At 43.0% G+C, this 21,261-nt stretch overlaps 2 protein-coding genes across 4 annotated transcripts in view; one reads left to right on the forward strand and one right to left on the reverse strand.

Moving 5' to 3' along the window:
- The window catches only part of LOC109370046, a 57,425-nt gene that overhangs the window by 34,846 nt on the left and 1,318 nt on the right, over window positions 1–21,261 (forward strand). The window lies entirely within an intron of this gene.
- KCNIP1 (potassium voltage-gated channel interacting protein 1) overlaps window positions 1–21,261 on the reverse strand; it is a 100,851-nt gene that overhangs the window by 24,434 nt on the left and 55,156 nt on the right. The window contains exon 1 of one of the 3 annotated variants that reach the window (XM_010718876.2): window positions 11,607–11,867. The exons of the other annotated variants lie outside the window; for them this stretch is intronic. Within the exon in view, the coding sequence (XP_010717178.1) occupies window positions 11,607–11,715 (109 nt within the window). The 5' untranslated portion in view covers window positions 11,716–11,867. Of the gene's footprint in view, window positions 1–11,606; window positions 11,868–21,261 lie in introns of those variants that run through there. 3 annotated transcript variants of the gene reach the window in all.

Consider the following 21,261-nt stretch of genomic DNA (forward strand, 5'->3'; position numbering starts at 1 on the left):
AAAAATTGAATTATTTCTATTTGCAATGCATTGGCAAGACTGGAAAAACAAACAAACAAACCCAAAACAAAAACACACAAGTATTTAGAGAGGAAGTGGGCTGCCACCTCCATGCTCCTGCCCACAGCACAGATGGCTCAGAACAGGGCTCCTTCCTCATCCCAAGGCAGCAGACACTGCTGCCATCTCACTTAATGCAGTTACAAGCTCTTACCACATGTATTTTATTTTAGATGTCTGGCTGTATTAAGCTCGTGTGTGCACTTTGGTCATCTGAACTTCAGGGTTTGGTAGAAGTCGTATCTTGCAGAGGTACTCAAAGTTCCCAGTGCAACAGCTATGTAATAAAGCAAATTTTTAGAGAGATTTACAACCCTCGGATTCCGTTACATTACACAAGACAGACTTATGCCCTCCACTAAGAAAGTACTTATTTGATTGGCTGAACTAATCCGGCACAGGGATCACTGCAGGGAAGGCACAGACCCCTACACTGCAGGAGGGGCTCTGCACGCAGCCCAGCCCCACAGCCCACCTGCTGTGCCCAGCCTGCCCCACAGCCTCAGAGGCAGAGAAAACCAGCACAGCTTCTTCATCTCAGCCTGTTCCTGTGCAGCATTCAGGTCTCAGCTGCCACCAGGCATTACAAAAGCCAAAATGCACTATTAATGTAGGAACTAACTCTATGACCCAGAAGTTGCTGGTTTCTTGTCTGGCTTCCCTGCAATCAGCCAGAGCTGAACTCGTACATCCAAACACCTTCTGCAAGATCAGACAACCCGCCTAGCTTCACACCAAAATAAGCCTGTACAGTGGACTAATAAATTAATAACCAGCACTCGCTGGGCAGGAGCTCTTTTACAGTTGCTTTCTTTTCTTTTTTTCTCCTCCTGAAGTACTTTTTCTCCTTTCCCTATGGAGAACAGCTCAGGTTCATGGCACATCAATAAATTATGGACCCCGTGTGTGAATTTCAGCCATGTTCCCACTGATACAGCGTGCAGCACAGCCATCAAAGCACAGAAACCTTTGTAACGAATCTTAGTGCACAATACTACAGCACAAGGCAATTACCGTGTGGCATGCAGAGCTGTGTTTAGATTGCTGCTGCAATGATGATCATTAATCACCATGGCCAGCCCGGATCTCTGAGACAGAATGCATTTCATTTCCTCATTCCTTATTATAATTAATACATTTGCATTTAGTTAACCACACAGCCCAGATGTGACCACTGACAGATAAATGGCCCAAACCTGCCACACAGTGCAAATTATTTCCCTTTTTGTCAAAGGAAGATACAAGTAAGGCTTTAACACAAATAAACATAAAACCCACACCATTCCAAGATGCTTCAGTTAGATTCCCACCCCCCACTCCACAATCTACAAGGATGAAACAAAACATGAGATTCCATTAGGAGTACAGAGAAAATCAAACCGAATATACAGCTGGAAACATCACTGAGCACCTTCCTTCCATCTTCCTCTCTATCTCACATCTTGGAGTGAACTAAGGTAAATACTTCCTCCGAGAATTTGTATTAAACAAAAAGTTTCGTGCAAAGCAGTGTCAGTTATTCAGACAGACTGATGCTCCAAAGTCAACTGCAACTTCAGCCATTACAGCTCCCAGTAACAGCACTAAGGGGCCACTTCACTCCGTGCCACACACTGTGAGCACCCCAAGGCTTGAAGCAAACATGAGCAGGAGGTTAAATGGTTGAGAAAGCAACAGAATATGACAATCAGCTGGATATCTGGAACTTCACTGGACAGTGTCAGCTGGAGCTCTGTTACTATCAGCACTACCCCAGCTGGTCCCCTCAGCCAAAGGAGACAGGTTCTTTTCTCACTACTGTAAGCCAGAAACATGAAAAAGTCACAAGAGCTCAACTAGCATCAACATCAATGACATGCAAAGCAAGCTTTCAAACAAGACAATATCTTTTCCTACTCAAATTTCTATTACTGATCTCTGAAGAGCAGCAAAATGAGGAGTTGGTAACCCACCACATGAATCCTTGTGCTCAGCAGCTCTCTGACCACAGACACGCCTAAATGGAGAGGTCCTGTGGCACCCAAGAAGCATGAGGCCTCTGTGCATAGTGTGTTTCCAAGTGATCCTGCAGTCCATAAAAGCAGAGCAACACAAAATCCATTTTCTATGCTATTAACCATCTTAAGTTCATAACAATTCTAATACCGCAGAGTGCTTTGATTTAATTTCCAAGGTACAATTTTAGGGTTGATGAAATGAATGGCTTTTGGCATCTTCCAGTCAGCTAATTGGTGTACATAAATTATTTACATCGTTATGGAGTTATTGGGATATGAATTAAATTTTCAGCAAAAAAAGATTAGAAATGGGAGAGGGGAATGGAAAAACCGAGACTAATTCTAGCCAGACATAGATACATATGTTAATGTTATCACATCCTGCTGAAGGATATACAGAGTTGTTCAATTATTTGTACGTTAACTCACAACAGAACACGAGGTTCCTTTGTGCTGTACGCAGCCCAGGTAGCTGCCACGCTTCCCCCAAATTCTATTATGTTTCAGTTCCACAAGGAAAGCTCAGAATGGCATCTCACAGCTCAGTGGAAATGCAGAAACATATTTGACACCAACAGAATTTAAGAACTGCTCCCTGTGAGGTATTATTCACTACTGGCTTTGCAAAGATAAGATCCCTTTTATTTTGACCGTTGCTTCTGCAAGTGTTGATATCAAGGAAAGAAACAGGCACATAAATAAGTGTTCCAAGAACGCTTCACCACTGCTAAATAAAACCATCAAACCAGTAGATGTTACGTAAGCTCTGTGTTTGCAGAATGGAAAAGAAAAACTCACAAAAACTTTCAGCAGGTACAGATCTGAGTTAGGAATTGATCTTCACCTTACTGACATGACGGAGCTCACAGCAAGCTGCCCAGCAGCCAGAAAGGACTGAAATGCAGCTCTTTCCCACCTCACCCTGAATTCCACCAACCAGCCAACCTTTCTGCTGTATGCCCCATCAGACGTTAAGCTGAACACCCACTGCAGGTGTGTGAAACTGTCTGAGCCCTCCCCTACCAACGCAGTCCTTGTGCTGCTCCAATGCCTGCTGTGCAGAAAGGAGTTATAGCATGGCATCCATCAGAACAGACAGAACGCAGTACTGTACCATCACTACCCATACCAAGTTACTTCTGAAACACACCTTCAGAAAATCAGCGTGTTGTTACTGCATACAAGCAATTACTCAGCTGCAAGAGAGAAATGACGGCATCTTCAGTAGTGAACTGAAAGAACTGGGATATGTCAATCCTTCCAGGATGAAACCAGCCAACACTTCAACCCCTTCAGAAATACTCTACACCCTTCTTCACAGCCAATTCTGCCAAAAGGACACTTTTGCAAGAGGACGTTTGTACAGATGTGGTGCCACCAAATCCATGCCTGACAAAGCCCTTACACTGGTGCTCTACATCCATTCCAGAAGCAGCCCACAGGCCTCTCAGCACCTTCACCAAAGTAGCTCAACACTCATCCATTTCTAGTCCCTTGAAAGCTCTTACTGCAAGGAAGTCAAGCCTGTGAGCACACATCAAGATACACTTTTTCCAACACCTGTCACTAACTCACCGGTGCATTTTAACTGGATGCACTGGTGAGGATGTGCTTCGTGAAGTATTTCATCTACCCTCTACCTGATGATTAGTAAATACATACAGAAATTGGACAATCTCTCATCAGCTGATGCTATACAACTCGGATGCTGTGGTATTTGGAATAGAAGCTTCCTAAGAAGATGAAGTCCAGGTTATACTTACAGTCTCTTGCTTTAACCTTCAGAAGCTTTTGTTTGCTGCTTTTTCGTTACATTGTTCTGGAAATGATGTCCATGCAGCACAAGTGTGCACACAAGTGATACACACGCCTGCCTGAATCCCACATGATGCAAATAGCTCTTTATTCCAAAATCCATCAGAGAAAGCTTTGTCTCAAAGGGGAAGGGACAAAATATGAGAGATGTGGACTTGCTGGAGCGCATCCAGAGGAGGACCACAAAAATGATCCAAGGGATGGAACACCTCTGTGTGAGGACAGGCTGAGCTGGGGCTGGGCAGCCTGGAGAAGAAAAGGCTGTGAGGTGACTTGATAGTGACCTGTCAGTATCTAAAGGGGCTGTAGGAAAAAAGGGGATAGACTCTTTAGTGGGGTCTGCTGTGACAGGACAAGGGGAAATGGTGTCAGACTAAAACGGGGGAGTTAGATTGGATATAAGTTGTCATCCTCCCTCCCCCCCAATGACACATCTTTAATGATGTCACCATTTTGTTTAGAAAACGCTGTTTAAATAAAGCCTAAAACCCTTCTCTTTGGAAATCTCTGAAGCAGCTTGTTATCAATGCATTTTACCTTTAAGAAGAAAGAAACTAAACAAAAATCCTTGAAACGAAACTGAGGATATCCACTAAGTATTATGCTATCTTATTGAACATCATTCTAAATAGACTACAGCATATCAATCTCTTTCCAAATCCTTCCACCCAGCCAAAAGGTGATCAATTTAAGGAAGGAGTCTAAAAGGAGACAGGCCAGATGGAAGGGAGGAAACGTAAGTAGGTACAGCACTCACATGCCATTGCATTTTTATGTACATGGGGAGCTAACAGCACCACACAAGTCATGGAATGGCAAGTCATTGCTGTTTTTATCAGTCTTAATTCAACTCTTAGTCTTTCACCATTGTGCTCTGATGCACACTTTTTGTGGTAATATAAATAAGAATGAATTCAAAGTTTGTTAGCCTCTGTGTTGCTGCAGATTAGCACAATGCCAGCACTGCTTCGCTCTGCAATGCTCACTATTGAAGAAGGGCCCAGTGGTGCTGAGATGCTTCCCAAAGACAGCAGCTCACCCCATGCTGCACACAAGAAAGAAATAAAACCTTTAATTCTGAACTGTTAACGCTGAAGGGGGGGAAAAAAAATAAAAATAAAAATCAAAGATCGCTGCTTTTGTGAAGGATGTATTACATTCCTGTTGATGTCCCATGAAATTTTATAGAGCTCAGATTGAATGCCTACAAAGTAGGTTACTTTGGCAGGAATTGTACACACAGGGGGCATGATTCTGTTGCACAAAGGAGGAGGAAGGGCATTCTCATCATCTCAGTATTCCAGTTGCCCTACAGTTAGCTGTCAGAAGTTCGGGATGGGCAGTGTGTATTTTCTCCTCACAGTCATACATGAAAAATGCATGAACAAGAAGTAAGAGCTGAACCACTGTATAACTTAGAAGTTACATCAGCAATTAAAGCTAGAACATGACGCAAGGAGGAAGAAAAAATGAAAACAGCAAAGGCAGGATATTCCACTTTGTCTTGCAAATAGCAAGCAGCTAAAGGAGAGAGAACCATTACAGGACGATGTAGTTTTTCCATATTACACTTAGGATCTCATAAACAACAGAGGCTGCTGGTTTGTACAAGAACACAATCAGAGTGAAATAAAATAACACTTCTGGCATTGCCTCCGATAGCCATCTCCTTTGAAAACTGGGGGAAAAGCGGTCTGTGAAACAGCCGGTGAGGTGCATGGCAGCTGGCAGCTGCCAGGGCTTCAGCAGCAAAACAGGAGAATGGGATCAAGTAGGACCCCACTGGGTCATCCCTTGATCTAGGCATGGCCAACGTGCAGTCAGCCTCCTGGCCAAACAGCAGTGATCACCATGAAAACATGAGGAAAAGGCCCAAAGATAGCTGGAAGGCATTTAATATAGGATATTTGTACCCACTGATCCAACTTTAAACTCGCAAAGGAAATGCTTTTAAGTAATTGAATTGGTCAAGAAAGGTTGTCAGGTTTCCCAGTTTCAGCATGATTCAGTATCCCTGAAGAAATGTGTTTCTATAGAAGCATCGCATGATTTTTGCTGAGAACTGGTTAGAAAACAGAAAAAAATCAATGTGGAAAAAGCTGCTAACCTCTACATCAGATCCAATACTGTGGAGGTAGTTTTGCTTGCTTTCCTCGTTGGAAAAGGTTAAAACAATCCCAGAAATACTACTGACAGGGAATTTGTAAGATACAATTTTCTGTAGAAATGATTGTGTTTCGCAGTACCTATAATCATCTTTTCAATAAATGTCTTGACAGGTTGGGGGACACGATAATCTGCCATTTTCCACTTGTAAGTACTTAACTCTCCCCTCCAGAATGGGAGACAGTGCAAGCGATAACAGAAGTGCAATTAAGGTATTAATCATAGAAATTCAAGCAAGAGCAGCAGCCTTCAGCCATCTGGGAGGGTGGGACTGGCGCAGGGCAGAGACTTGAAAGAGCACAACCTCCAGCTCAGCTCTGTAGAACACTAACAACTTTGTGACAAGCAGCCAAGGGACATGAGGACAAGGTGCAAAAGAAAGGGTTTTATACAGCTGTACTGCAAGGGAGCCCAGGCAGAGCCCTGCAAGGGCAGCAACAGCTGCAACTGCAGTGGAGACCATACGTACCTGATGTAGGTGCTAACCAATCTGAGTGCCACAGCCAAGCTGTGAAACCATAAGGAGATGGCATGCAGAGCCACAAATGCACACAGCAGTTCTACTCACACAGACACAAAGCTAAACGAGGAGCAAGGAAGTGTGAAGCTTTACAACATTGTGAACAAATAAGAAATTTGTTTCACCAGAAAGGTCAGCAGTAGGACAGCTATGATAAACATCCAAGCTTGAGCAGGGCAGCATGCTCTTGCAAACACAGCCATGAGTAATTACAGCTTCTAACAACTGCATCACTCCATGGATCTGGGGGGTTGTGGCACAATCTCTGCTGCTAAACAAACCCCTGTGAGCTACAGGCTGGAACTGATTGTCTGAAGGAGTGCTAGATGCTAACTGCTACAGTGCTGGTGTGGCAATGGCACAAACAACTCAAATTAAATTCCTTGGGGAGCAGAATGACTGCAATTAATCCACCATGTCAAACTCTTGCCTTCTCCTTAGCAAGGCTGAAGCTGAGGAAAGCCACAGAGGCGGCTGTCAGAGCTAATCTGGAGAGACTCCTCAGGCACTAGCAAATGCCACCAGGCAGGGAAATGGAAAATAACACACAGCAAACCAAGTTCACCACAGCCTCAGCTGGGAGCCAGCAGCTCCCTGCACACAAGGGCAGACAGGGGAGCTCAGTATGAGAGGGGACACCCTGAAAGCTCCTTGAAATATCTGAATTTCCTAAAGGGCAACCTACAGTTACTAGTTGAGCAACTTTTTAAAAGAAAAGCTGAATAATTATGAAGGCATATATGCCTGAGCATCCTTGTCTTCAACTCTACTTGAGCAGGTGGAGAAGCAGTCTCACTGCAGCGGTGTGTATATGGCACCACATTATCTTCCACTACACCACTAACAAGGCACTCAGAAGTGTGACCATGCAATCCTTGAGGCTAAGCACTTTTTCCTTAAAAATATAAGCAGACGTCCCTTTACAGATTTTACATGTTTCTGCCTTTGCCATAAAAAAAGCTTTATAGTCCCTGCTGCAGAGGCAGATGCATAAAGTAATGGAGGTATTTCCTCTGGAACTTTCGCGAACATTTTCATTCCCTAGTATTCAAAAAGGGAATGTTGTTACGTTCTTAATTTGCACTGTACTTGCATGACTAAAAAAAATAAAAGAGCATTGAGGTAGGGAAGCGCTATAGAACACTGCAGAAAAACATGAGGAAAGAACACTCATAAGCAGCATGATCCAGCCAGCACCTACCATCAGGTGTCCTCTGCTTAGCAAAAGCCAGCAATTCATACCTGAGGGCAGGAACAGGAGGAGCTGCACCACAAAAACCAGCAGCAATGGGATCCTGCAGTAACCGGGCACTGCAGAACACAGCATGGAAGCCCAGGTGCCCACCAGCCCGTGCTTCTGAGCAGATGTGCTGTAAGCATCAGCTGCACTTCTTTAACACCTCTCATTTCAGCCCCCCAAGTAGTTGTGAATAATAATCTTTCCTCCTTAACTTAAAGCTATTTCCCCCTCTCCTGCTGTTATCTACCCTTTCAAAGAGTTGATGTAAACACACTGTGAGGACCAATGCACTCAAAGATGCATTTCATTCCATTTATCTTCAGGATTTGGTACCTTGCTGTAGGTGTTACTGTGTCAGTGCTGAACTAGTCCAACAGTGTGCAGTTGCTCTGGATCTCTCTAAATTGAAGAAAGATGATTTATGAATGCTTTAAACATCTCTGGAGGATGGATGGTCAGCAAAGAAGCTGAGCTGAACTCATAAAACAGATGTACAGCCAGAACTGACTCTTGCATTACAAGGAAGGTTATTGTTCCCCAGCTGTAAGTTAATACAGAATTCCCCCAGATGTTTTCCCAAACGGCATGTAATGACTTCAATTGCTTGTGGATGTATTGCTGCACTGAGGAACACAGATCTTTGACTCAGCTCATTGCCTGGGACATGGCTGTGTGTCAGGAGCTGCTTCCAGCTTTGTGAGACCGAGCAGCTCCTAGCACAGCACTGAGTAGCAGCGAGGCCACAGCCAGAAGCCACGGAACCCAAAAAGAAAACAATGACACCTCAGCATAAAAAGCAGTGAGTTTTCCATGTTTCTATACCTATTAAGATCATAAAAAACTTGTCCCATGCTTTTTAAGAACTTCCCTTCAGCTAAGCAAGTTTCAGTGCATGTCAATTCCACCTCCAACACTTGGTTTGAAGCAAACAGAACACGTTAATGGAAAGTTCTGGAAAGCACAGACATTGCAGCAGGCACATCTCATCTCATCCGAGCTCCTCCAGCAGAGCCTTAGGGTGTCGTTTCAGACAGCCTTGTTACACCTGCATTTCAAGAGGGACATAAAAATCAAGGGGGAAAAAAAAAAATACAGAAAAATATTCTATCACCTGATGTTTTGTTAAAAAATGCCCAACAGGGTTCTGCTCTGAGATGCAAACTGCCACTGACAGGTCTCATTTCAGTCATTTTGTTAATTCCTCAAATGAAGCATCTGCAAGAGCCAGGCCTCACCTCTGGAACGTAACTACCAAAGTGGGGCTTTGCAAACACACACTCAGCTCCAGCAACTTCTGAAATTCTGCATCTCCTGAGCTTCTATCCACACTGCTTTCCTCTTCACACATCTTGCTTCCTCTGTCAGACAAATGAAGAACTAGCACTCAGCTTTTTCTGAGCAGTACAAAGGAGCACTGCCTGACTAAGCCAGCTCCAGAAGATGGACTAATACTGGTTCCTACACCTCATCTTCGTGTTACTACACACAGCCCTGAGACAGCACACAGAACTCCTGTATCTCTGGAAATAAGAGGAGAAATAATTTCTAGTTAATATAAACACACAAGAAGTATTTATGGCATAGTAAATTGTGGATGCCCCATCCCTGGAGGCATTCCAGGCCAGGCTGGATGTGGCTCTGGGCAGCCTGGTCTGCTGGTTGGTGTCACTGCACATAGCAGGGCGTTGAAACTAGGTGAGCATTGTGGTCCTTTTCAACCCAGGCCATTCTATAATTCTATGATAGTATAAACACCCACTGTATCTTCCCAATTACAGCCCTGCAGACCATTGAACAAGAGTGTAACGCCATCTTTAAGGATTTCCTAGTGATTGAAATCTGCATTGCACTCCATTAACAAGCACTTGTATTATGTCAGTATTACTACTTATACAAGTAATTAATTCCCAGTACAAGTGAAGAGTCAGAAGGAAAAAAAAACAACAAGATCGTATAGTTTAATGAATATCAAATAAATGTGTCTTGGTCTCCAAATGAACTATTCTGCAGCAAGAAAAAATTCCAGCAAAAACTCAAAGCCCAGAAGGCTTATAGTCATGCTCTGATCAGTCAGATAAGAGCAGCAGCTATCAGGCACTATGCGTATCAGTAATTATTACAGCGCGCCCTTAGAAGGAGCTGAGAAAATTCTTAAATCCTTCTACACTTGAATAGATCGAGTGATTGACTGATGACTGCAAACACACACATCCCGAGCTGCTCAGCAAATGTAATTTAGGATTATTTGCTCGCTTTTGCTCATTTCATCTGTGAGCAGACAACTTTCCCACCTGCCACATATTTGACTTCGCTGGAGAATCTTCAGGGGAAAGCAATTGCTCGGAAGAGAGCAGACATCAGAATTATAGTAATGAGATCTGGAAAGAAGGGATATAAGTGTCCGTGCTGTTAAAGAGGCAGCAATGCAACTGCCTCAGCATTTGACTTGACGGCTAGTTTTTAAGGTCAGCACTTCTGCTGCTGTTATTTGGAATTAGTTATCATTGCCAGATATCTTAATTTATTTGTAACTACATAATTGAACTCCAGTGCCACTCTAAGAGTAAGCTAAAAGCTCCCATGACACCCGTTCTATAATAGGGAATACCAGCACATGTAATAAGAAACACATAACAATTTGCATCCTCTCATAGTATAAGAACTGCTCGCATTGAGGTCAGTTTTCACATTTTTCCCAAGTCCCACAGGAGGATCCCTATGACTACATGGCAGCACCAACGGCACGGTGGCAAGGTAAGAACTCCACCTCTCCTTGCTTTTCCCATTAGCCAGCCAAACAGATCACCTCTACTTTTATTCAACCCTTTGTCAGCCTCAGCTAACCCATGCTTGGAGATACATGAATAAGTAGCACAGGGATTTCTGCCTGTATTTCACCGTGGCTGATGCTCTCCTGGACAAACTTGGTACAGTGAGCGATCTACGAACACACAGCGAGTTGTGGGGGTCAGTTTGGTTAAAAAACAAAAAATCTCATTTGTTTCATCAGTAAGTTCTTCTCTTTTGAAACTCACAGTGACATTCTGACACGTCCATCCCCTTACAAATAAATAATTCGACCACCATGGCTCACTTAATTTCAGACATACGTATGCTTGCCTCACTCAGGAAAAGCCTTTTTCTTCAAGTTTGTTACACTGCAAAGATGAAGAGACCAAACTCTCCACTTCAGTACTTGAAAACAGAAACCTCTCTCCCCTCTCCATAAGCAGTTAAAAAAAAAAAAAAAAAAAAAAAGTTGGTTTGCTTCTGGTTCTTTGACTGAAGCGGCCGGAACAAACACAAAGTTTTTTCTGATTCACATTCAGAATTTATTTCCACTGCGTCTTTAATTTGATGTAGATTTTTTTATTTCTTACTTACTATTTTATTTATTTTTACAGGTAAAAATATGTATTCATGCACCAAATTGTCAGCTATACTTTTATTATCCCAACAGAGATTTTTCTTTCCCAGGCTGGCATTAAATTTGCTTTCGAGAAAGGAAAAAAGTTAGCAAGGAAAACTAATTAAGAAAATGAGATAAGGTGACACACAAAGCAAAAATCACAGCTTCAGATCCTCTCTGGCTGTTATAACCTACTGAAAGCAAACGGAAGTCCCCAGTAAAGCACAAAGCCCAATTCCCTCTCGGCAGCCTGTATGATTCCTAATAAAGATGAAGACAACCCTGAGAAGCCAGCACACCGACAGACACACTTTCCTCCCTCTGCCTACCTGCTGCTCACAGTGCCTTCCCTGAAACCCACCCAAAACAGGAGCTGCAAAACTGGGGAAGCTCTCTTACCGTCCGACAAGTCAATGAGCCCGAGGTAGTGCAAAAGTTTCAGAGAGGAGCACACCACCACCACAATGCCCAGAGTCTGCAGTCCCTCCGACTCGCCTTCAGCCCACATCCTTCAGGGCACCACGCAGATACCTGCTAATGTGCCTGCAAACAGCCGGCAGGCATCCAAAGCTGAGAAATCCTCTGTTGGAAGCTTTCCTCCCCGATGCTCAGCCAAGTGCACGGCACAGATCCTCTCTCCCCTTATCCTCACACTCCCCTCCGTCTCTCGTGCTCTCCCCTTTTCCCAGCTCTCCTCTTCCCCTCTCTCTCCTGCTTGTCTTTTTTTTTTTTTCCCTCCCCTCTCTCGTCTTTTAAACATCCAAGCAATTTCAACATCCCACAGTAACCTATGGTTTTATTTTCTTTCACTTCAGGGTAATTCTCTCAAGAGAATATTCTCCCAGCACAACTTAACACAGCGCTCCTACCCACAGTTGGTGTCTCACATGATGCTTACTGCTTTAAGTACATGGGATACCAGTCAATTTTTTGCATTGGGGATTTTCTTGGTAATCCTGGCAATTCTGAGCCTCTTCACCAGTGTCTTTTCTGTATTCACAGAATATGGCACACTGTAGGGATGGAAAAATGTCTCCCTTTTTTAATCCTCCTCTTACTCCACAAGCAGGAATGTACACAATGCCACTCCGACATACTGGGGTACAGCAAACACTTCCACTGACACACAGGCACCCACCAGGAGCACCCAAAAGCTTGCTGTTGCCCAGCAGCTCACCCAGGGAAGCATAACACACATGCAGGTGCTGGGAAGGATCGCTGCTGGCCTGGAACAAGCAGCCTCAGCAGGTAGCTAAGTAAGATGAACTACTGTGCTTTACACGTGCTCATCTTCACAATATTTCACGGGGCTGCTTGCATAGGGTAACACTGCAGGTTGTTTTCAAGTTAAGTCAATTACATGCTTCTCTTGTTTACTCATCTGTGGAGGTATTCGGCAGGATGGGTGTTTTATCAGGATAGGAGTTGCAAGACTACAACACCATTAAAAGCCATATTTTTCAAGCACACTTTTAAGCAGAAGATGCTGGTACATCCCACGTAGGATCTTCAGAAGGACAGAGACTGCCAACGTTTTTCTTATTGCACAGGACCAAGGCTGTCACTTTCCCCACATTGTCCCCACGCCACCAGCCCCCTGGGCCAGCTGCAGCCCCAGCACCCTGCTGCCCCTCTGCCTTAAGTTCCCACTGAATGTAACATCTGGGCCAGAACCTCACAGGGATCCTGCACATCATGTGAACCAAGTTGCACACTCAATTGCCGAGAAACGGTCATATTAATGTCAAGCTGGAGGTGCAGAGTACTCATACATACTTGAGTCATTAAGTACAGAAAACTAATTGAATTTGAACTTTGTTTCTATATGCAGGTAGCCAAAAGATCACGCTTGCATTATTCATGAGGGTTCTGTCACTGGCTTCTACCTATTCAGAGCTCAGCAGCACGCTAACAGTTATTTCTATTGATGAACATTTTAAGCCAAACAATTTTTTTTGTACTGTGTAGCTTCTAACACATTAGGCTGTCATTTCCCCGACTGCTGGGCTGGCTATGATGCCACTTACGGTTGTTTGCAGCCAGTTGGGAGAGAATGCTGAGGGATTTCTTCCACTAGTGACCACCATGTTTCTATGGCAATCACCTTGCAGCCAGCAGCTCTGCGCAGAGGCTGTTTCCTCCCCCTCATTTCCTAAAGCTTCCCTCCCTCCAGTCATTTGGCCCAGTATCAGCTGCCTGTTAGCAACCCAGGAACTGGAATTTCCTTCTGCAGGGACATGTTAGCACTGCATTGTGCTGACTTCTGGAAATTGCTGTTGGGTGCCAACAGATAAAACATGAGGTTCCTCCATCCCTCCAGCTAAGCAGCCACGCACTGATATTACGGTGGGTAATTAGATCTCATTAGCTTTCTGCTGCTATTTAATCATTCAAATCACAAGTGACTGACTACAGAACTGGCTACAGATGCTTACTGCTGACAAACTCTGTGGACCCCTGTGTTCTTATCACTTTAAGATATGATCTAAGACAGCATCTTTCATCAGAAGGTTCCCTCCTACCTTGGCCCATTACTTACAGCAGCACTCATTCTCTACCACAGTACTGAGCTGAGAGGAACCGATTCTGATTTACATTGGATAAAGGATCCTCAGTAGAGTGCTCCAATAGAAATCTGCACTGAAATAGAGTTCCACCAATATTTGACAAGAGATAGAAATATTAACTAAGAGCTTATGAGGTGTTTTATTTCAATTGCTCGTGGAAAGAAGAAAAACCCAGTTGAATCAATGCCAAATAGTTGGACTCATAATTTGAGTTCTTTGGAATAAATATTCTATAGCCTAGAGACATTCTGCAGATCTGCAGCAGCTTTTGGATCAATGTTTCCCAAACATTGGAAAAAACCTGCAATAAAATACATCCTGCTAATCTCAGGGTAACTGAAAGGCCTAAATGGTTTTAAGTAGAACCACACAAAAGCAGCACAAACTCAAGTGTTGCCATTGAAAACAAGCTTTGTAGAACAGCAACTGTGCTGTCTTGTTGCATATGGACAAACTTATACTTCCTAGGAAGCAGTAAAGCAGCTTCATTTTTGCAAAGTAATAAAGAGGAATGAAAACAGGTATGTTCAGCAGGCATCAGTTCTTCCTAATGCCTAGCATACGTAACTCTGACATATAGCACGAGGGGTTGAGTGGCTCCATGAACTGAGAACAAGGTTATGCACAACACACATCCCTTGTGGGAACATAAAGAACTTCACAGTGATCAAAACAACAAATAATGAAAAGGACTCTGTGGTCATAAAAGAATTGCAGTGATGCTCATATCAATGACCTACGTAATCTACAGTCAGCTTTTAAAATTGGTTAGGGAAAGATGTTTCACATAAAGGTTCAACTACACAGCAGAACAGAATAACCTTCCCATAGTGCATGCTTCTCCGTGGCTGAGCTGTTAGGACTATATTTATACTTTCCAAAGAGGAGGATTCATCTCCTTGCTCCATTTTAAAACAAAAAACAGCACAAAAGTTTCTCATTACTCACACCTGTTAAAAAACTCCAATGGTTTTTCTATGATTAGCCTGGTATAAAACCCCAGATATAAAGTTTGTCACTTTGATGGAATATTCCTTTGTGTTTGTGCTAGATAAAGAATAAGTAGGAACACCTGATTGATTCTTCCCGTACAGTACTTCATTTCAAGCATCTCTAAAACAACTTTGTTTATGGATCTTCCTTCTCTACTTGGCAGTCCTGAACAGCCTTCCCACACAGTTACTTGGCCATAAATCTATTTCTACTGCAGATCTGAAGCTCTTCTACTTCTGCTGATTAGTGCTGTTTTCATTTTAAACCAAGCAGACCAAAATGAAAACCAGCTGTTTCTCGGAAGTGATTTTTAACACACCCAAACCCAAACAATGATATTAATGCATCAGGATTTTAATCAGCCTGGCTTGGTCAACTGGTTCATCTGCCCCTTTCACCATATGTGGTGAAACCCCTTTGGTTTTTCCCTTATACTCCTCTGGCTCTGACTAGCCCTAAGAAATTTGTGTCATCTGCAACTCATGTGGAAAGGTAACTGTAGATCATGATAAAAAATTATACCACAGTCATTGACAGATCTGGTATCCCAGTTATATCAGTTCAACTAACAGCCATCTGGAAACAACAGGCTCAATGCCCTACCTGCTTGCAACCACTTTAACTCCACCCTGACCTTTCTGCCTGCATATTAGTTTGGCCTTGTATGCCATTTGTGTTCTCCAGCAGTTGTCCATCAGTGTTTTTCTAAGTCCTGGCTAATTAGCAGTTGTTATGTTACTAGGGAGACATTCTGCATAACGTTAGGCAAACCACAGATATCCCATTTGTTTGGTTCCGATGATACCAAAGGAGCTCCGGTCTCAGCCTGCTATTTCCTCCCTTGTGAGCTCAGGGAAGTAAGCAGCAGATGAACACCCCTCCTGATACACTATGTATTCTTCTACCATAACAGAAACAGCTTTAACTCCATCAGAACATTTCACCTTGGTTCATTTCTTCTGACTCACGTGAATAAGCCACTTCTTTCACTCTGAGGGCTTTCCTACTTGCTGGAAGGTCACAGGCCTGAGGAACTACATGGAGAAGCAGGAGCACCCTAAAACAACTATCGTGACCTTGTGGTTCCCAGCCTGTTACCCCAATTCACCTCAACAGCTTTGGGAAGTGCAGGAACAGCTTCCAGAGAGAAATCAAATACAGCCTTACTGACGTTTCCATAGGTCGCAGCCAGAAGCAGACAAGCACATCCCACCCCAGAGTACCACAAACCACTGACTGGAGGACTTGGCTTTGCTCAGGACCCCAGAAGAGGGGCTGAAGTTACAGCAAGCCTCCTGGCCAGCAGCAAATCATGGGAAACCAGCAACTAATGAAGGAATCATGCAACCTTGAAGAAACAACTTGAACCACAGTTTACACGCACACCATCTGAAATTGTGCAGCATATTGTAAGTGCAATATGTAACTATTCCTGGAGCTCATTCTAGGAGGTGAGCACTCTTCTCGCTGGTGAATAATACACATCATTGGTGGGAGTAAAGCACAGATAAAAGAAACAAAATTGTGGCAACTGCCATTACTTTCACTGGCAGGAATCACAACAGGCTCCATTACTTTTTTCCCTATTAACTATTTCCCACCTATTTCTCTTGACTTTTTTTTTTTTTTTTAAATAAGCAAACCAGCATAGCCACCAGAACCACAGCAGCACAGCCCACACCAAACTGCCTCTCAGGACTGCAGGACACTGGCTGCTCCCAGGAGCCACCCAAGCAGTTCTCCAGCACCACACTTGTGTTTGCAGTGCTGCTGGCTTCAGCTGGATGAACCACTGGCAGCTGCTTACTGATGCCTGCTACACTATAAAAGGAGCTGGGAAAAGGCATGAAGACTTTTCTTTGTCCTACTTTCCGAACAATGAAAGTTGAGGACACACACTGAGAAGAAATTAGGTGAGAGGAAGCAGGAAGTCAGAAGGCAGCACAGCACAAGAGAGTGTTTCAAGCCTAAAATAAGGAACACTGAAACCATGTGATGTGAACAACAGATCTAGGAAGGACTGAATTAAGGCTATATGTACTCTGAAACCTCACACAGAAGTGTAAAACCTGACATTTTAATTGAACCAGGGGCTGTATTCCCATACAGAAGCAGCACCACAGCATCAGCACACATCCAGCTGACCTTCACTGGCTTCCACATCACAGCTGAGCACTTTCCTCAAGCCCATACTTGGAAGTGAGCACTCTTCTATTCAAACACTTCACCAGCAAGAATTTTACCGTTATATCAGCTTGCTAATAACTGACAAGATGCTCCTTCTGACCAGATCTTTTCTTATTTCAATCTTAATGGCCTTCCTCCAAGCTGTCCAAGTTCTGCCCACAGTCAAAATATACAGGCTGCTCTGTTGAGGAATGCATTGTCTCAAATCAACGTGAGACAATCAGCAATACTCTGTAGACAGTTCTACATTTGGAAGCATTCCTTTGGACAGAGCCAGAAGCTGTTTGCTTTCTAAAATGAATGCCCAGGAATGTTTTCTAGCTGAAGACTTGGCCTGGAAGCAAGTATTTTCAACTTGACATAGGAAGTTAGGAGATGAATACCACTGTAGCCTGGGAAGGCAAGATACAAGCTGTTATCTCCCCACTTCCTCTTATCTCTGCTGATTGAGATCCAGGTGGCCTGGAAGACAAGACCAAGAGTTCCTGTTGAGATCCCCCAAGCCAGAAGCTGTCACTCCAAAGAGCAGTCTCGACCACTCTGGACTTTCACACTTTGTAGTAGCCATTACCTAATATTGGCTTAGAACTTTCAGCACTCCTGTGCTGAAGTACTCTTAACTGTAATGCTTATTAATTATTATTAGCAAATTAGCCAATTTTACCTCCAAGTAGAATATTAGTTGTTGTTAGAAAGCTCTCAATAAATTTATTTGTATTATTCCTCTGAGTCTCAGGTGGCTCCATTATTGTAGCAACCCATATTGACTACGGGAGATGCAACTCAGGAGACAGAAAAAGATTCACCTCTCTCAAAACTGAGTGGGACAAGACCGTGTTCTTTAGAGAAAGATCCTGAGCATGGACCAAGACATTTGGCTGCAGGCTGTTTCAGTTCGTTACTGCCATCCAAGATCCTTTTGTTACCCCAGGAAATGCCAGACTAAATGCCAACAACACAAGCTTCTGTCTTACATCAAAGCACTTTCAACTAAGGCGCAGAACGTTTAGATTCTAGTTGTCTATTTCTTTCAAAGTTCAGACTGTAAAACACGTAAAAGAACACTTTCAGAGGAGAAAACAACTGGGCTATCTTCCAGTGTGGTCTAATCAGTAAGCATGGATGGGCTATCTTCCATCTAATCAGTAAGCAAGGTTGGTTCTGGTTTGTACCTCTGAAAGTTGTAGATCTGACTGCAGAATAGGATTAAAAATATCACCATCTGGGAAAATACACTTTGGGAATGTTTCACACATGGACTTGATGGATACTCAGACTTCAGATGCAATTCAGCCCAGGAGGACATAGCAGTAGGGGTGGTACAGTTTGCATCCTTGAGATTAGTAAGATGTAGCATTGGTCAGAAGGGAAACAGAATCCAAGTAATCATGAAAGAGCAGTAAAGATGCAAATTTGGAGCCGCGGGAGTTTTGTCAGTCACAAGTTTGGAGAAGTAAGAAGCCAGGAAGACATCAGCCCCTCTGAAAAGCCACCGAACTACAATGAGTGCCACAAGACACAGTTCTGATTGTGACACCAGTGTCAACCCAGCAGTGACAAGCAGCTCATTGCTGCCATTGTTCTGGGAACATAAGGAGTAGGATTACCTCTCCAACTGCAGTAATGCACAGAACTTAGTCAGCCACGTTATCATCACAGCTCTGGTGATCTCCAGTCCACTCTTCTCACCCACTTTAGTTTTTAAGTAGTGAACTGAACAGTAAGTCAGTAAGTAAGCTTGGTACATTTCCATCCCTCGCTGCTCTAGTGGAATACTACCATCTTATTTCACATGAAAATGATGTAAAATATTGTCCAGTAAGGATCACCTCATTTCCTTGGTTAAAACATACTCATTACAAGCTTAAGCACTGAACCGCACCTCTCCACTTGTGGAATGCTGCTCCTGTCTGTTATATTGATCAATGTTTTCTTACCACTCTTCATGACATTCTGAATTTCTTTTTAAATAGCCTCAAGCAATGAATTAGCCACAAGCACATGGCTTATTAAGCAAGCCTATATTTTTCACTTATTGATCTGTTGCAAGAGGAAATACCTTTCAATGTTCTCATGGCTAAGATCTATATTCACTGTATCATCTACACAAGACTTGCATTTCAGTTTTTATCATCAGTAATTTGTATTTCTATTTCCCCCCTGGCCTAAAAGGAGACTTCATTTAATTGGTTATTTGCATAATTATTCAGAAAAAGAAAGCATCACAAAAAATGACTAATAGGAGATCAGACTAATATATTCACAAAAAAAATTACAGAACAGTACAAAACTGAATATGTTTTACATGCTTCATCATCTCAAATCATCCCTGAAGTGTTTGGAAACCCAGCCCAAGCAGCAAAATACTCAGCAATTAATACTTTGCAATTAAGCAAATCAAGAACAAAAAGGTTAATTCATAGAGAATGTCTCCTTGAACAGAAGTTTTCTAAAAATAATACCAAGTTTATAAAGTACAACACAGGCAACAAGAAAGAGAAAAGGGAAGAGGGAGAACTTATGGAGGACTGTGAGCACAGTGCTAGCTATTAGGACTGTAGCAGCAGTTTCACATCACTTACTCTGCATAGCAGTCAACACAGAAGTTCAGACTGCCTCTACTTCACAGCAGTGGTGCACCTGCTCCTCTAGTGGCAGCACAATAAGCCCTGCTTCTGGGCCCAATACAGTGGGCTGAAACTCATAGAAATGTGGAGGTCTGGCCAATCAAGGGCTTGATGATAAGCAATAATACAGGTGCATGTGACAAACTACAGAAAGGATGCTTATGCATGGCTATTGCTTAGCTTTATGCCCTCCTTCCAGCCTCTACCCTTATGCAAGTATTTTAAATACTCAATTACTAAGCAAGCTGGACTTTGGTGATGGAGCCAGCTTGCTGCTCACATTGCTGTCACACCACAATACACCAACAGCCCATGCCTGTCTGTACTGGGGAGTTGGAAAGAGAAGGGGAAAAAGCAAACAGCCTACAGAACCCATAGACTACCTCTTCAAGAAATGAGGGGATCAAGAAGCAATGTAAAATGCTGACTGCACATCAAAAGTTAACTAGATGCATGGAAATCAGCAGTAGGGAAAGTGAAGGTGCCAGGGATTTTCAGCAAGCAGATTTGCACTTGGAAATTAAGCTGAAAATCAAGGACAAAGGCAAACTGAAGGAGATTTATGACTATAGTGTCAGTAGCTCATTTCCCAGGCTGCTGACAGCAGTGGCAAATCCAGAGCAGGGCCAGGATGCGCAGCATCACACAGCTCTGCAGCTCTCCCGGTGCCTCCAGTGACCCTACCACATAGCTCAGTTAAGCAGATATGTTTATGGTGGTCCAGAGTAATGATTTGATGTTCTCACAGATCTGTGTCTACTTAAATATTCCTATCAGCTTGCTGAATGGACCATACTCTATTTAAAGGAAAGGGATATGCTAGACTACACTACTTTTCTATCCCTCCTTCCCCCTCAGTATAATTAAACTGCAGCTTGTTAATTGCAAGGTACACCCTTGTGGAAAAAAAAATACAATGTTTAATTACTATTATTGAACTAAATATCCATTTGAATAAATCAGTGGATGCTTCACTGCTGCTCAAACACATCTCAGCTCAGGCCCAGAAAATAATGCACTTATATTAAATGAAAGGGTGTTTCAGCTGCCAGGACTTGAGCAGTTCTGAACTCTTTCAGCAAGACAAAACCCAAAACAAAGCACCGATGCCAAATTATGTCTGTAGGTATTGGAGATGTAGTTCAGTTCATCTAAAATACAAAACACTTAAGTGCATTAAAAACGCTTGGCTAGAGCTTGTTCTATCCTTTGCTGTTTTACATTCACAGTAACTAACTGTAGTTAACTCATTTGTCAATCACTGTCAAACCACGCACTACAATAAAACTGTTTTGACATGACTAATTCCTCAGTTACAACATAAGAAGTTAACTATTGATATAAATTGCAGAGATATATCACTATTCAGGCACTTCCAGAGATGGTAAAAACAGAGCACCCAACTGTTTCTTCTCCAGTGAGGAAATACTGAGCAGTACCCTCTTTCAGTTAGCAATGAAGCAAGAAGGAAAAACATTTGCTATACAAAGGAAAGCAGAAGGACAACTTCCAGCAGATAAAATCACTCTGCAAGGCTGGGCTTCTTGCAAGAGATGTAGAGCTCTTTAGTGATGGAGATCCAACCATTTGAGTAACTCAAGGATTAATGTGCTTGAAGAAACCGGGATTGTCCAGGCTGAGAATACATCCCTCTTTTTTCTACCCTCCATTCCAGTTGTT

Source organism: Meleagris gallopavo, chromosome 15, assembly GCF_000146605.3.
Source record: "Meleagris gallopavo isolate NT-WF06-2002-E0010 breed Aviagen turkey brand Nicholas breeding stock chromosome 15, Turkey_5.1, whole genome shotgun sequence".
In the NCBI taxonomy this organism is placed as follows: Eukaryota; Metazoa; Chordata; class Aves; order Galliformes; family Phasianidae; genus Meleagris; species Meleagris gallopavo.